This window comes from Haliotis asinina, chromosome 1, assembly GCF_037392515.1.
Source record: "Haliotis asinina isolate JCU_RB_2024 chromosome 1, JCU_Hal_asi_v2, whole genome shotgun sequence".
Taxonomy (NCBI): domain Eukaryota; kingdom Metazoa; phylum Mollusca; class Gastropoda; order Lepetellida; family Haliotidae; genus Haliotis; species Haliotis asinina.
Genome location: NC_090280.1, coordinates 78,105,919 through 78,123,911, shown reverse-complemented (window position 1 = coordinate 78,123,911; position 17,993 = coordinate 78,105,919). Strand labels below are relative to the sequence as shown.

The window sequence follows — 17,993 nt, the reverse complement described above, 5'->3', positions numbered from 1 at the left end:
TGCAGTGGTGACTCGAGGTCTGTCTGTACGGGGACAGTCATTTGTTATACCTGTTTGGTTGCAACGAAATGCAAGCCATGATATCTAGCTCAGACAAACATTCAGACGCCCGGCAACAGAAGATTGGTAATCGCCAGCATGCACTCCTTCAAGCTAGATGTTCGTGTCGCAGAGTCAAGACGTGAGGTAGTGATTTGACTTTGAAACTCCTTCAAAACAAATGACAGTTTCTGAATGTAATCTGGATTGTATTGCCATACAATGAATGCTCTTAGTTGCACAGATTCAACTGAAAGGTGATTTCTGCTGTGATGTGGGAAAGTATATTAGCAGCAATTTCTGTAGAAGTCACAAAATGAACTAGCTTTTCACTCTAACAAACCAGGTACAATTTTGAAATTAGCAATATTTTGCGAAATAGTTATGTCTCATTTTAAGCAATACCATCACAAGAGACAGCCAATAGCGTACAAGGGTAACATTGTTTATTATAAATCAGTGTGCATACATTTCACTCTTGCAAATAAGCGGAATCAGGGGAACGTTATGATCCAAATATTGCTACTATCGTTGATTCCGTTTGCTATTGTTCTAAATAAATACCAGGTTAAATTATCGCACTGAAATCATTATAACGTCACATTATTATTTCAGTTGTTTGTGTAATTCATTAACAATACACAAAATTATGGAGAGATGTTTTTGTCAGTACTAACATGGTTTAAGACTAAAGATCTATTAATAAAAGTGCAGAACCTACAAAGGGCGTTGTGTTACATAATGCGCTAGGATCGGGAGCTGGGTCGCCTACCCGTAAAATCATTACCTCATTGCTGTCCGAAATAGCGAAAAGAGTCGAGCGGACCAGAGTTATGGGGCGATGAATCAGTTTCTTGACTTCGCACTCCAGTGACGAACTAGGACCTTAAGTGAGTTAGGTGATGCTTGCCTGTCAGGGATCACCATGGGATTCAAACCAACTAACAGTAGGTTTGTTTGTTTTTTTGTTGTTGGTTTTGTTGTTGTTGTTGTTGTTGTTGTTGTTGTTGTTGTTGTTGTTGTTGTTTTTGGTTTTGGTTTTTTGTTCAGTGTTTGCCTAGATTTGAAGTAAGTACGTAGTAGGTACAATGAATACCAGTGTTCCAACTAAGAAGGTTAAAATAGTTCTTAGGTCAGCACGTCGCCCATTGTCATTGTAAAAACATAGTGCCGTCATTTCCGTACAGTATTTGCGTACAATATTTGCGTACAGTATTTGCGTACGGCGTCTTGTATCATTTTTGTTGTTGTTCTATTTTTTATTTTCTGATTAACACACACATAAGACCACGACCGGTACATATAGACTTACGTATGTCACATGGTAGAGGCACCACATTGAATACAAGCTCTTTTATTGTAACATAAAGCCAAAAGTGGTTAACATTATCATTTTATATGTATAAGAACTACGGTTCATTACTTCTAGCTGTTTCGTAAATTCCCTTTAAAAGCTTTGAGTGTTGGCATGGTATATGACACATTGCACGTGTAAGCATAAGAATTGGTTACTGTTAAGACATGTAATGATAAAAGGTATCAGTTTAATCGCACTCCTCGCCCTCGGCAGTATTTTTAATGTTTACTTTATAAAAGTAAACATTACATGATACAATAGAGTGTACACGTTTTAAATGGTATACAAATTTTAAAATTTATTATCTAGTAAGAGGTAAACTCATAATAGGTCTTAATTTGCCTATTGCAACTTCAGGAGATGTCGTGGGTGAATCATCCCTAAAAGGCTTAAAAATGAAATTGATTTCCTAAGAGACAAATAACAGACAGGTTTTATGCAAAATAGAGTCATTCATGAAAACATTAGGTTTTTGGTAAATTTCTTAGAAGTTTATGAAGATAAAGCATATCTGTTATTTTTAGATTTTGAAAAAGCTTTTGATTCTGTAGAACATGAGTTTATTGAGACAACATTACAAAAGTTTGGTTTTCCACATCGAATGATAAATATGATAAAGGTATGTCTCAATGAAACATTCTCTTGTGTCACAATTGATAACAAACTATTATAGCATTTCTAGGGGTGTAAAACAAGGGTGTCCGATGAGTCCGTTAATTTTTATCTTTTGCTCAGAGATGATAAATAAGTTCCGTAGTTTAAAGAGGGTCTCAAGATCAATAATGAAATTATGACAGGAATATATTTTGCTGACGATTCGGCACCTATGCTTAAAAATATATCGGTATGCAATGCTATAAAGTTTTATAAATACCAAACTCAACTTGCAGGATTTAAAATCAACGTGAATAACTCGGTCGTTATGGCATTCAGTGAAGATGAGGAAGAAAAACATTCTACCGAGATTGAAGGGCTTAGGAAGGTTGAAAAATTTAAATATTTAGGAATAGCTTTAAATAAGCGTTACATAATAGATTACGAGAGTAACATAATTTCAGAAGTTTATAAACTATTAAAACGCCTTCACAACTGGAGAATGCTAAACGTAACTATTTATGGCAGAACTTTATTAACGGAATCAGAGGGAATCTCCAGGCTCATTTGCCCATTATGATCTTTAATCACCTCTCAGGAGCGCATGAAAAAGATTAACAGACGGTTTTTTCAAGTTTATATGGAACAGCTCATCAAAAAAGGTTTAAAAAAAAACCAGATGTTACAAGATAAGAATAAAAGGGGTGAAAACTCTTTAGACTTATTACTAATGGATAAATCATTGAAACGTGTGTGGATTTCTAGATATTTTAAGAAAAGTAGCTTTTGGAAATGTATCATTGAAAACGTATTTAATATATAGAGAATTTCACTCAAGTGTCTACTGATATCAAATATATCAACGGGGTGATAAAGGAACAAATATCCGAGGTTAGCCTTCACTGGTTATGCATCGTAGAAAAGAACGCGAATCGTTCATGCTGAAGGTCATATCTAATAGTAAAACAAGCAGGCAGTTCTGTAAGCTGTACCTGCCGAAGGGTTTCACAAATTGTCACGAGTGTGACACGAGTTGCCATTCGACTCGTACCGGAATAGCACGTCTCTGTCACGAATGACCGTCATTAACTGTACAGTTGTTCTAAAAGGTGACGGCTATACAAAATACAATAGCAATGATTATACTGCAGCAAAAACTTCTGTTTTATTCCACCCTACAAGATGTTATGTAATGTTCCCTATACATCAATTCACACGCACAAAAAAACAAATATCCGTATTATTCCCACCAACTTTGTGTCAAATGTCACTATTCACATGACACAAGCCCCTCCCCCCACCCCCCACCCCCACCCCGCCACACACAACACCCCCCCCACCCCCACCCCCCATCCCATACATGTCCAGCGTCACTATCCAACCCTGGTATGTCAAATGTCACCATCCAGATGACCCCCACCCCTGGCATGTCCAGCACCACTGTCGAGTTGATCCCCAACTACGAGGATTGTCAAATGTAACTATCCACATTAGTGTTTCCTCCAGACCACAAAAAGGGCAGGGTGAAATTTCTACAGAAAAGGGCACCCTAGTTTGAAAAGGGCCAAACCACAATAAAAACCCAAACAAAATGATCAGATTGAGCCTCATGTATTAACGCACAGTCTCCTTTGCTTTTTTCTCAGGAAGCTTTTCACAACAGCTTTCAAATCGAAGTCATTGTGACTGTCAGTGTTTAGTCTGATCATAAGATGCGTGTTACAGTTGCTGACTTTCAGTCTGTTCTTGTGCTCCATCACAACTAGAAAGTACCGGGCAGGGCGCAGTAAAAAGGGGCAGGGCGCCAGAAAAAGGGCAGGGCGCCAGAAGAAAAGGGCAGGGCGCAGCGCCCTTCTATAACGGTCTGGAGGAAACACTACACATGCTCCCCTTCCCAGTATGTCAAAGGTTACTACACACATGTCCAAAATCACCATCCAAGGCTAATGATCTCTATGCTACAACAGAATCCGGTGGATATTATGTAGGTACTTCCTCTCTAGAAATGAACATAATTTTGGTCTTCAATTACTGACAGAATAAAATAAACGATCAACTTATGCTTGATTGGCCATTCTAAAACTGTAAACTGGTCTGAAAGACAAGCGTAAAATTATGCCACTCTAATCCTGCTTATAGACAATACGCGATATGAGTTTATATATCTGGATAACGTATGGTCAAGTTCCCATGGCCGGTTGGTCCTTCACTACCGAATGGTATTCAGGTTGTCAAACACGCTAGACAGACATGCGTCTCCTAATACTGGAAATATTCCTTCTCGTAGGTAAGTTACCCGTGAAGGTCCCGGGGTAGAATAGGCCTTCAGCTACCCATGAATGCCATAAAGACCCGTGAAGGTCCCGGGGTAGAATAGGCCTTCAGCTACCCATGCTTGCCAGACCCGTGAAGGTCCCGGGGTAGAATAGGCCTTCAGCTACCCATGCTTGCCAGACTCGTGAAGGTCCCGGGGTAGAATAGGCCTTCAGCTACCCATGAATGCCATAAAGACCCGTGAAGGTCCCGGGGTAGAATAGGCCTTCAGCTACCCATGAATGCCATAAAGACCCGTGAAGGTCCCGGGGTAGAATAGGCCTTCAGTTACCCATGCTTGCCAGACCCGTGAAGGTCCCGGGGTAGAATAGGCCTTCAGCTACCCATGAATGCCATAAAGACCCGTGAAGGTCCCGGGGTAGAATAGGCCTTCAGCTACCCATGCTTGCCAGACCCGTGAAGGTCCCGGGGTAGAATAGGCCTTCAGCTACCCATGCTTGCCAGACTCGTGAAGGTCCCGGGGTAGAATAGGCCTTCAGCTACCCATGCTTGCCAGACTCGTGAAGGTCCCGGGGTAGAATAGGCCTTCAGCTACCCATGCTTGCCAGACCCGTGAAGGTCCCGGGGTAGAATAGGCCTTCAGCTACCCATGAATGCCAGACCCGTGAAGGTCCCGGGGTAGAATAGGCCTTCAGCTACCCATGCTTGCCAGACTCGTGAAGGTCCCGGGGTAGAATAGGCCTTCAGCTACCCATGCTTGCCAGACCCGTGAAGGTCCCGGGGTAGAATAGGCCTTCAGCTACCCATGCTTGCCAGACTCGTGAAGGTCCCGGGGTAGAATAGGCCTTCAGCTACCCATGCTTGCCAGACTCGTGAAGGTCCCGGGGTAGAATAGGCCTTCAGCTACCCATGCTTGCCAGACCCGTGAAGGTCCCGGGGTAGAATAGGCCTTCAGCTACCCATGCTTGCCAGACTCGTGAAGGTCCCGGGGTAGAATAGGCCTTCAGCTACCCATGCTTGCCAGACTCGTGAAGGTCCCGGGGTAGAATAGGCCTTCAGCTACCCATGCTTGCCAGACTCGTGAAGGTCCCGGGGTAGAATAGGCCTTCAGCTACCCATGCTTGCCAGACTCGTGAAGGTCCCGGGGTAGAATAGGCCTTCAGCTACCCATGCTTGCCAGACCCGTGAAGGTCCCGGGGTAGAATAGGCCTTCAGCTACCCATGAATGCCAGACCCGTGAAGGTCCCGGGGTAGAATAGGCCTTCAGTTACCCATGAATGCCAGACTCGTGAAGGTCCCGGGGTAGAATAGGCCTTCAGCTACCCATGCTTGCCAGACTCGTGAAGGTCCCGGGGTAGAATAGGCCTTCAGCTACCCATGAATGCCAGACCCGTGAAGGTCCCGGGGTAGAATAGGCCTTCAGCTACCCATGCTTGCCAGACTCGTGAAGGTCCCGGGGTAGAATAGGCCTTCAGCAACCCATGAATGCCAGACCCGTGAAGGTCCCGGGGTAGAATAGGCCTTCAGCTACCCATGCTTGCCAGACCCGTGAGGGTCCCGGGGTAGAATAGGCCTTCAGCTACCCATGAATGCCAGACCCGTGAAGGTCCCGGGGTAGAATAGGCCTTCAGCTACCCATGCTTGCCAGACCCGTGAAGGTCCCGGGGTAGAATAGGCCTTCAGCTACCCATGCTTGCCAGACTCGTGAAGGTCCCGGGGTAGAATAGGCCTTCAGCTACCCATGCTTGCCAGACCCGTGAAGGTCCCGGGGTAGAATAGGCCTTCAGCTACCCATGCTTGCCAGACTCGTGAAGGTCCCGGGGTAGAATAGGCCTTCAGCTACCCATGCTTGCCAGACCCGTGAAGGTCCCGGGGTAGAATAGGCCTTCAGCTACCCATGCTTGCCAGACCCGTGAAGGTCCCGGGGTAGAATAGGCCTTCAGCTACCCATGCTTGCCAGACCCGTGAAGGTCCCGGGGTAGAATAGGCCTTCAGCTACCCATGCTTGCCAGACCCGTGAAGGTCCCGGGGTAGAATAGGCCTTCAGCTACCCATGAATGCCAGACTCGTGAAGGTCCCGGGATAGAATAGGCGACTATGCTTGTCATAAGAGGCGACTCACGGGATCGGGTGGTCAGACTCGCTGACTTGGTTGACACATGTCATCGGTTCCCAGTTGTGCAAACCGATGCTCATGTTGTTGATCATTGGAATGTCTGGTTCAGACTCGATTATTTACAGACACATTTACAGACTGTCGCCATGTAGCTGGAATGAGTGCGGCGTAAAACTAACTAACTAACTCACTAAGAAACGCATCCCCAGTCGATTATACTTGTGTGGTTTGAGCTTAACGTTGTTTGGAACAATATTACATATCTATGGATTTATGACGATGTGTAGGTTTACAATGTGTGCAAAGTGAAATGGAATAGGGTTGAGGTCGCGTTCAAGATCATTGCCCTTTAAGTTGGACTGTGCTAGTTCGCTCTGATAACATGCTGCATGTGGACACAGCAAATAGCATGGTTAACATGGCAGGACATAGGTTAACATGGTAAGTCACAGGTTAACGTGGTTAGCCACTGGTTAACATGCAGTAATGCAGGGTAACATGGTAAGCTACCGGCAAACATGGTAAGCTACAGATTAACATGGTAAGCCGCAACTTTAAGACACAGGTTATAGGGATAAGTCACGGCTGAACATGGTAAGCCGTATCGAGATCACAACTGATAACTTACTACACAAGCCGAATCTAAAGTGACTAAGTTCAGCTAAATGTTGATTCTTCGGGTCAGATCTCAGGGTCAGCCAGTTGTGACTGGAATCGTTACATTAATGTGCGATCTACAGCCCGTGTTTTATACTGTATTTTATAGTTTTTCAGGTTAGTTTTTATGTTTCTATCTGTGATATTCTGGTATTTCTACAGTCCATCGTTGGCAGATTTTTATAATGCACATGCATTCCTTCTCAGTGTTAAATGTTCCCGTCAAGATATGGCTGAAATATTGCCGATGTGACGTTAAATATGAACTCACTCACTCACATTCATGTGGACTCTCCCAACCGGAAATACTCTACGGAATTGTCTCCCATTAATTTCAAGATGGTTGGCATATAAAAAACAGTGAACAGTGAACAAATCAATACAGGAATACATAACAGAAAAACAGAGACGTTTAAACAAAAAGAGTCAGTAGGTCCAGCCCCTCAATTTTACACAACGGACGCATGCAAGCAACACACATGAGGTGCTAGACCAGCAAATCGTTGTATGTATCGAACTGTGTTTAATGGAGATTTCTGTGGAGAAACGACATTATCAGCTACACGGAAAGGTCGCTCATCTTAATATTAAACGGTTGTGAATATCCATAGAACTATCCTCTAACTTCTTCATGCCACTCAAAGAAGTCGTGAGCTATGTTTAGTTGGGCACAAGTAGGGTTCCGATGTTAATGCACTGTCCTAACAATAAGGCCCTTCGTCGCAATAGCAGATTACATTTATATCAATATTTGCGGTTAACGTTTTCTTTTTCATCAACTGACCGACATTTTCATTCAGTGACCTGTTTGTCTGACCTAATGACCAAGTTAGAAATGGCCACTTAGATAAAGAATATTGACAAAAAAACTCATTTTATTCAGCAGTGCTACAAAAGTATGGCACCGAGGGACACAAGATATGACTAATATTTTGTGTCCACATGAGAATCAAACCCGGGAAACCGATTTGGCGATTTAACGTTTTCACCACGGCACCACCTTATTTGTGTCATATTTCTAGATCGTATCAGATGGTATTTACACATATAAAATGAGTGTTTGAGAGTGAGAGGGTTGGTTAAACACTATTTCGAATCATATCTCTACAAAGCGAGACATCTACAACTTTGGTGATACCTTTTCCCTAGGGATATCACGCTGACAAGCGAACTAATTCTGGCAGTTGATTACAATGGTGTCAGGATCCTGCTTCATCTAAGGCCAGCAACTCTGCACTGACAACTTTGTTAACAACGTTTTCTGGTTCCCTCCATACCCGATTAGTTATATTTGTGGCTGTATTCTAGCTTACCAAGCCTGATGGTAATAATTTCAAACTTGGCTTTCAACCTTTGAACAATTTGGAGATCACATATTTGTCTGTATTTATAGGCATACTTGAATACGTTCACACCGATGACGGTGGTGTGGCATGTGGAATCGTTGATCAGCTGACATGTGACAACTTCGAGGAAAGCAGGGTGTGCGGTTCGGACGGCAGAGACTATTTTAACGAGTAAGTAGAATACGCCGTTTTCATTTTCAAACCATGCCCTGAAACTCATTATTGTTTAACTACACACCTCGAAAGTATGTTGAAGAGATTTTGTTCAGTACTATCCAAAGAGGTTCATTTATGTGTTTTCCGTTGTATAAAAATTGTTAATATGAGTATTAACAATTTACAGATATACGTCATTATTGATATGATGATTTATTGATATGATGATTTATCAATATTGACACCATCATGTTGTTATATCGGAATCTCGAGTTATAGTTTCAAATGATGTCACTTTACATCGCAATGGATTTTTGGTATACAATACCAAATGATGTCCCGCGTAATACCAAGTTAATGAAAACACTGGATGTCTTGATATATAGCGAAAGCGAGTAGGATGCTTTAAACATTTCTTTATAGTTTCTAAAACCTGGGTTTGTGACATTACATTTCTGATGTCAACACCTGTGCGTGTTTTAGTTTGCCTCTTATTGAATTCCACGAATTATTTTAGCTGTGTAAAAATGTTTTAAACAAAACATATGAAATATCGTGACTTCGAAATGCGTTGTGAATGGCAGCCGATATTTTGCTTTGATGACGTTGCTTTGGTTATGTGACCGAGTGTAAACAGTTCCGAACAATTTGTACTAACTAGCAGTTGCTGAGTCTCCAATAGCAGTTAATCGATGGTAGAAACGGAAGCACTATCGATGCATCAATAGCATGTGTGACAACAGACAGTTTAGTAACTGACTACATTTTTATTAAATATTGATGTTATTTGTATGTGTTGGGGTGCAGACTAGGAGCTTCAGTTAGTGTGTGTTTTAATTGTTTACTTGATGTGGGTTTCAATTTTTGTCAGTTATTAAAACAAGACTAAAACTACTTAAGCCATACATTCATTTTGGAAATGACTTCAAATGAGACAATTCAAGGAGAGAAAAAAACTATTGCAGTAGTATTGTAATAGTTGGTCGCAATAGACTGTCACTATCACTATCGGAATAGTTAATTCCCCTTCAGAAGTCACCCCTAGTAATAACATTGTAGATTTATTAAACAGTGATAAATTCAACGGGTGAGTAATCCAAGGTAGTCATATGAACTCTCTAATATCACGATTACGAGTGATCTCGTACGGAAGGCTAATGCTGCCACTTTTGCAGCACATTTCTTTTCAGCGAAAGTTTCGGTGCGTCGAATATTCTCTTCGTTGCTTCGGAAATTTTTTGTTGTTTCACTTTTTTCGAAAACTCTAAATTTCAAGTACTTTCTCGTCGCTTGATTTTTTTATCTAAACTTTGAGCATTTACTCGATGCTTAAAGTATTTTCTCGTTGCCTTTTGAAAGAAAGTTGAAGGAACGAAAAATGAATTGAAGCAACGTGTAAAAACTCGAAATTTCAAGGTCTTTTTACAGAAACTTGAAGCAACGAGAAAAGATTCGTAAGATCGAGAATGTGCTCGAAAATAAACGTTTTTAAAGGGAACTTCATGTAACGAGAACATACTCGAAACAACGGGGAAAGTATTGTATTAACGAGAAGATTTTTGAAACAACGAGAAAATTATTCACATAACAAGAAAATAATTGAAAAAACAAGAGAATACTCAAACCAACGAGAAATGTCCTGAAAAATAATATATACGACAAGACTGGCAGCATTAATTCATGAACAGGTATTATGCATCAATATTAAACAGTGATGATACCAGATGTTCGTGAAAAGGTCAGCGTGTCCTGTGCTGCTGTTGGGCCCGTCATAAACACATGCAAGTCAAGTCAATACTTCACCAGAAAGAATCACGGGAAACTGTGGTGGTTTAAAATAAGGAATTGTACTAGTCGCCGTTTTTGTCTCTGGCACGTCATATTTAGACCTACCCCTGTATAATTTAACAAAAAGCTGTACAAAGGCATTGATTTGTAATCCTGATTAAACAATTTTTCTGCAAGAGAGGTAAAATTCTCTTCAACCCCTCTTTGCTCTATTTCTACATCTGTACACAAGAAACTACTGAAATATTTTCTATTTTGGAAAGACTAAATATTTTATCGTAAACAGACACACTCTTAGTCTTATTTTACGGCACACGGAAGAACATACTCAGGTTGAAAAGCTTTCTAAAACAGAAAAGTTTTCTAAACCGGCATGCCTGCCATACCGGCATTGATTGCCGGTCTCAACGAATATCGGTTTAGATGGCTTCCCTGTAGATATCCTTCTCTTCCAGCTGTGATTTTGCCAAGGCTCACTGTCACGATACGACCCTGCACGTGGGGTATGTAGGAGAATGCCGTACGTCTACTGTAGCGACAACAACGCCTCCATCGACGCACCCTGCTAACGCCAATCTGTTGTGCAAGGTTCTGCTGGCTGCACAGTGCAATGACGGCGCCAAGGAGTTATGCGGGACGGATGGGAAAACATATTTTAACTTGTAATTATTATTCGTGATGATCTGGTTGTCTCTTTTTATTTTATCTTGCTTGAATGTACAATGTCATGCTTATACCGTCGAATTGTAGTATTGATAATTATGTTAATCACTGGATCATCTGACACACACCCGAATAGATACAGGCGGTAGATATGCACTCATCACAACTGCAAGAAGAATACCCAATTTTCATGTGTCATGATATAAAGTTTAGTAGGGTTATTTACTTTTATTTTGAGAGGTATGTGTATATGGAATGTCAATGATGCGGACGTTAAGCGAGTGAGTGAGCTTAGTTTTACGCCGCACTCAGCAAGATTCCAGCTATGTGGCGGCGGTCTGCCGACGTTGATCAACATTCAGCCAATGCACCTTTTATAAAAATGACTTTTACTGTACAGATCGCATCTAAAGCATTGAATTCGTTATATCCGAAGATAGATATTAGCATGAACAAAGTCTTTCATTCTACTGCTCCACTGTGTATCCGTGAAGAATTTACATACAGCAGTCAATGCGTGTCATAGGAGGTGACTAACGGGATCAGATGGTGCTACTTGCAGAACTGATCGACAGATATCATTTTATCACAGTTGTGTAGGTCGATACTCATGCGTACTGAAGCTGAAGACCCGGGTTCGATTCCCCACATGGCGGAAACGGTTGCCACCGTGATATTGCTGGTATATTGCTGAAAGTGCCGTAACGCCTCACTCACTCACTCACTCTTCTTGTGTAGACTATGTACCGCCTGTAATTGTCAACTCGCTGTGTACGTATGTTATTACACAGGTTCTCCAGCAATGGGTGTGGTGATGGTAAGTGTCTGTTCTGATGCTTTCATCTCCATGCTTTGTTTGTTCATGCTGTTTTACAGGTGCAAGTTTGAACAAGCCAAATGTTCGTCCCCAGGATTAGCTGTAGACCACCCTGGAGTGTGCGTCACCCTCAGCCCCCTGTGCCAAGCATTCGACATCGCTAAATGTGGGGAATCCAGAAAGGAGGTGTGCGCATCTGATAATATCACGTATCACAATCTGTGAGTATTTATCACGTTTGGAGTGAGTAGCTGCACACAATATTTGTTTGATAATCCTATGAACATAACAAATATAACTACAATGTGTTAAATACGGAAAATCGTATTTCTTTCTTTACCCGTGGTCTGCAGCAAAGTCTTTGAGAGGCATTTAGAAGTTGAGGCAGCAAAGTCTTTGAGAGCCATTTAGAAGTTGAGGCAGCAAAGAAGGATGACAACATATGGATGAACAACTTCTTCATTGCTATGAGAGCGACGTTTCGGTGTAGGTTCTGACACCATCATCAAGCACTACAGCACACCGAAACGTCGCTCTCATAGCAATATAAACCTAAAGTGTGCTTCTTACTCTGTATTAGGTCATCTCTTGTTTCCTCAGAATAACCGCATTTGAGGTTTTTGTTTTGTAAATAAGACCTCTTTCCAGGTTTTACTTTTCGTTAGTAAGACCTCTTTCCAGGTTTTACTTTTCGTCAGTAAGACCTCTTCCGGGGTTTTACTTGTTGTTAGTAAGACCTCTTTCCAGGTTTTATTTTTAGTAATTATCTTTTTTCTTAACTCTATATCAACATCAACATTAAAATGATATATGAGTGTTTGAAATCAATTGAAAAATATCGTTCAAGACTAAGTTCAAAGTGCAAATGTTTCCCTGAGTTAGACTGGAACTGCAACTCTCTCAAATGTGGGCAGACGTTCTACCACTAGGGCACCTGGCCGACGAAGGTAGTGGGGTTAAATTATCTGTTTATAGTTACAGTCATTGAATTTATTTTACTTGCGTTTCAGTTATTGTTATCTCGCTTCATTAAATGATATCAATATTGAAATTATTCATCACTGACGGTATACATGTTAGGGAAAACAAATCTCCTAGGGTTTGGTAGACAATGTGAGTGCGGGAGGGAGGAAGTTTAGTTTTAAGCCGCACTCAGCAACATTCCAGTTATATGGCGGCGGTTTGTAAATAATTGAATCTGGACCAGACAATCCAGTGATCAACAACATGAGCATCGATCTGCACAATTGGAAACCGATGACACGTGTCAACCAAGTCAGCGAACCTGACCACCCGATCCCGTTAGTCGCCTTTTATGGCAAGCATGGGTAGCTGAAAGCCAATTCTACCCCGGGACCTTCACGGGGCTGGTAGACAATGTAAAACTCGAAGGAAAAATGTTTCTTCCTGTACATAAAGAAGTTGTGCATCCATATAATAATAATAATAATCCATTTATCATGAGCATTACTCCATGCACGAAGCATGCTCTAGGCGCCCAAAAAATCTGGGTTGACTTGCACAAAGCGATCTTAGCGCTACAGTGATTGTAACTCCCATTCTTCAACATAGGCTTAAGACAGTCGTAGCGCTAAGATTGCTTTGTGCAAGTGGGCCCAGATTATTATTACCCCGATTAACCCAAACTGTCTGTTGGGCGCTAGAAAGTTAGTGGTTTCCCATTTAGTGATGGGTGAACAGAGGCAATTTTGAACAAAACCAGTGGCCTAAAGTGAGATCACATGTGTTACGTGCTTCGTTGTGGGGCAGGACTGCAGTGCTAGAAACAATCAGGAGTCAAGCTGCCATCCTCGGACTGTCCGAACTCGATGGTGATTAACTTTAGCTTATTCGAAACCTGAGCTATATGCACAGGACCACACGCCACAATATATTGCCACCCTTCCTTGTCTTAAGCAACCAATGCTTGTTGTAAGAGACAACTAACGGGATTGAGACAACATATCCCACCTCATGTTGTTGAGGACAGGATTGTTTGGTCCAGACTCGATTGCTTACAGAGCACCACAAGATATACAACAACCAACTGTCCAAAGATTACAATAATAGGTGAAATTCATCCCTTTTCAGCTGCTTTTTCCAGAAAGCGCAGTGTCACGATACCTCGCTATCCTTGGTTCACGAGGGATCCTGCGAAAGCTCTCATGCTCCAGGCACTTCCCCAACTACACCGTCCACGACAACGACGTCACTACCGGACACTTCTACAACAGGTCTTTCCCCAACATGCCAGGCCCTGATCATTGCACTGTGTGGGAGTAATGTTGAACCGATGTGTGGAAGTAATGGTATAACCTATGCAAATCCGTGAGTGCATCATGGATCGTATGGACCCAAGATCACACTTGTCATCCAGTTTCTTAAAACTAGTCCCGAAACGTGGGTACGAAGTGTTAAGCCCATTTCCGGTGCCCCTCTCCGTGGTCCTACTGGCATAATGCTAAAAGCGGCACAAAACTCATTCACTCACTCCAAATTTTGGGGAACTATGCACGAGGTGTTCTGCCCAGAATACCCTTTTCGAAAACGAAGTCAATCAAGTCATTTCAATGGAATTTAAAACTGTCCTGTTATTGTGTACAGGGTAATTAATCCATGCGTATCTCAGCACCGAGTTTTGTTACACCGATCAAAGGTAGGTTTGTGGTCTCTTGCGACTTTTCCTGTAAATTCGAAATTTCCAAATCGATATGGTAAACTCTTGAGTCTAGTCTCCACATACTGAGGTAAATATCGGACATGTTGTTTGTTTCTTCTTGTTCATTTTAAATGAGTGCGTTTTAAGCCGTTATAGCAGTGTTCCAATAATATCAAACGAGGAGGGGACACGAGAAATGGACTTCACACATCGTGCCCATGTCCTTAATCGAACCCGGGTCGTCGGCATGAAAAGTGATCGCTTTAACCACTCGATTACCTCACCGCCCCTTGTACATTTTGAGGTATTTGAAAACAATTATCTCTGTATTTCTGTAGACATGATTTAAGAGGTTAAATGTATGGAGAAGGTGTGCTTCACTGGTGGTAAGATTCTTTTCTCGATCACGCTCTACGGCCCAAATAATCGATATATTTTGTGTGACGCAAAATTTGATTCTCACTATTATTGTTCAAGGTGTCAGTTGAAGAAAGCTGAATGCTTTGACCCATCTATAAAATTAGTGTCTGTTGGTCACTGTGCGTCCAAATCACTGGCCAGCACCCAGTCAACGACTTCCAAACCAAGGACGTCACAAGCAATTACACAAAAGACACAAGAGTCAACGTCATCATCGTCGTCAGGACCAGTAACGTCACCAAAAACTTTGCAAACGACACGGGGGTCAACGACGCCACTTCCAATAACGTCACAAGAAACAACGCAAACGACACAAGAGTCAACGACGCCACTACCAACGACGTCAAAAGAAACAACGCAAACGACTCAAGAGTCAACGACGCCACTACCAACGACAACACTACCAACGACGCCACTACCAACGACAACACTACCAACTACGCCACTACCAACGACAACAGTACCAACGACGTCAAAAGAAACAACGCAAACGACACAAGAGTCAACGACGCCACTACCAACGACAACACTACCAACGACGCCACTACCAACGACAACACTACCAACGACTGGCTCCACAGTGCCAGTGATGACACTTTCACCGCTAGACATCATCTGCAGAGCTATAATGCATTTTAACTGCCCAAGTACACCTGAACCAGTATGTGGCAGCGACGGCAAGACTTACCCTAACGAGTAAGAGCGTTATAACTAAACTACCGATATAACATAACTACTTATTACATAACATACAGTTACAGCAGATATACTGACATCATAAAGCTGATACAAGCGCATTGTAACAAAGTGGACTCAGTGGGCCATGACCACTGTGTTAGCAAATCTATTTAACAAAATGTAGAATACATCCATGGACAATGTATGCATTCTGTTAGGGAGAGAGGAGAAGCTATGTCTATTCCGGAGAATCGGGGTCGATGAAGGGGCCATAGACCGCGTGTAGAAACTCAAAACAATGACCAAATGGTCAGTGTAGGGTAGCTCTCAGTGACTCCGCATGAGTGGACAAGTACCCAGTACAGTGGTCTCTGGCCAGTGAAGTAAGAGTGACCAGGGGTCTAAGCAATAGTGTAGAAATTCCCTGGATAGTGGTCACTGGGCAGTGTAGAAAAACACTGGTCGAGCATGGATAGTGTATAAAAAGTTAGGACGGCAGAGAAGGAGTTCACAACACAGCCTCGCTAATACCCAGGCTCTCACTCTCTCTCTCTCTCTCGATCTCTCCCTCTCTCTCTCTCGCTCTCTCCCTCCCTCTCTCTCTGTGTGTTTTCAATATTAAACGATTAAGTGCTTGTGTAACAATGCCGTCACAAATCTATTGTAGCCATGCCCATTTTCATTGTCTCCCTCGAATATGATATAACAGGACATATTGGTAATGATTACGTTCTCATTTCAAATGCCTCGTCGTCTTTAGTTTTCATGCTATAAATACTTATAACACACACACACACACACACACACACACACACACACATTTGAAGTAATATTTTGTTCTTGAAGACATTCCTGAAATCATGTGTCACGTGTAGATTCTAGAACCTCTTCTTTAATTACCTTCGACAACCTTCACATCAATCACTAACAGTGTTTTATTTGCTGATCCGTGAAGGTCCAGCGTAGAATAGGCCTTCAGCAATCCATGCTTCCCATAAAAGGCCACTATGCTTGTCTTGAGATGAGATTAACGGGATCGGGTGGTCAGGCTCGCTGACTTGGTTGACACATGTCATCGGTTCCCAGTTGCGCAGATCAATGCTCATGTGTTTGATCACTGGATTGTCTGGATTGGATTGTATTTACAGACCTCCGCCATATAGCTGGAATATTGCTGAGTGCGGCTTAAAACTAAACTCACTCACTCACGCTTTTATTTGCTAGTCCCATTAAAGACCTATGTAATATATGCTCATCCCATCCATTCATTCTGCACACTCTGTAATCAGTGATATGTGACTGAGTCTAAACCTCTGACGAAGTCCATGTCTTGATGCCTGCTATCTCAGTTCTTCACGTGTGTGTCTTTTGTTGCAGGTGCGAGTTCGAGAAAGCGCGATGCACTCATAGACATCTTCACGTCGCCAGCTTCGGCCCATGTAACTAACGAAAAAACTAGATGTTATCCGGGTTCATTAAAAAACAGTTTGGTGGTTATCACAGTGATTGTTATGTTCTGGAACTCATGTCCACAGTGCAGTAATATTCTCCTTTGTTTGCTTGTTTGTTTGTTTGTTCTGTGTTTAACGCCGCACTCGGTAACATTTCCGATATTTCCGGTTTGTAAATACTCGAGTCTGCACCAGACAATCCGGTGATCAACACCATGAGCATCGATCTGCGCAGATGATACACATTATGAGTTGTTCACTAGTCACGAGGGGGGCCGTAGGGCGAGGGGAACATAAACATACCTCGAGGGTACCAGTGAACAACGTATTTATCTTCCCGAACACCTGAATTTTAATTTTGAACTGTTTGAATCACTTCTGTTGAATGCGAGGCGAGTCGTCATTTTGCAGACGACACAAGGTGAACAGCTGATGTAGAGTTATCTCCATTCCATCGATTTTCAATCGCAAAACATCGGTAATTTCCGTGCTCCATGCGTGATTCAATGTTATTCGAGATAAAAACAAGTACTACCAAGAAGCACCCATTCTCTTCCCACAGTGGTTACTTGTCATATCTTCCTACGTAACCTCTGTTCTGAAATCCCAAATATGACATATGTTGACCCTTTCATGGTGCGAGTGTTCAAGACTCGTGATTGGGGGCAATCAGATTTAGTAGTGCAATCAGCGACCTTGTTTCAAAAGTGATCGTTCGCAAGATCTCGGCAATTTCCGGATGCATCGTGAAGACTAGAACCTCTTCCCGAGCGCGATACTCAAATGTTTCTACAAGACAGAACTCAGTCAAGTCATATTTGTTTCTCCACATTGCTTGCATTTGTCAAGTTGAATCTAGGTTCATGTAGCACGTGTTCTGATTGGGCAGAAAAGGGGATAAAAATCTGCTGCCATTTTTTGCTGTTAGGGGATTTTATGAGAACTGCGAAATATGGCCGTATTAGAAGGGAGGTTCGT

The 17,993-nt window shown here is 42.3% G+C and overlaps 1 protein-coding gene across 1 annotated transcript; it reads left to right on the top strand.

Annotated features, from left to right (window-relative positions):
* The first annotated feature begins 4,157 nt into the window (after positions 1 to 4,157).
* On the top strand, positions 4,158 to 17,121 carry LOC137283084 (uncharacterized). The gene is made up of 7 exons (XM_067814596.1): positions 4,158 to 4,277; positions 8,431 to 8,554; positions 10,783 to 10,989; positions 11,867 to 12,028; positions 13,899 to 14,135; positions 14,944 to 15,582; positions 16,942 to 17,121. Exons 1-7 carry the CDS (start codon positions 4,241 to 4,243, stop codon positions 17,009 to 17,011), a joined length of 1,476 nt encoding a protein of 491 aa, XP_067670697.1. The 5' UTR covers positions 4,158 to 4,240; the 3' UTR covers positions 17,012 to 17,121.
* The last annotated feature ends 872 nt before the right edge of the window (positions 17,122 to 17,993 follow it).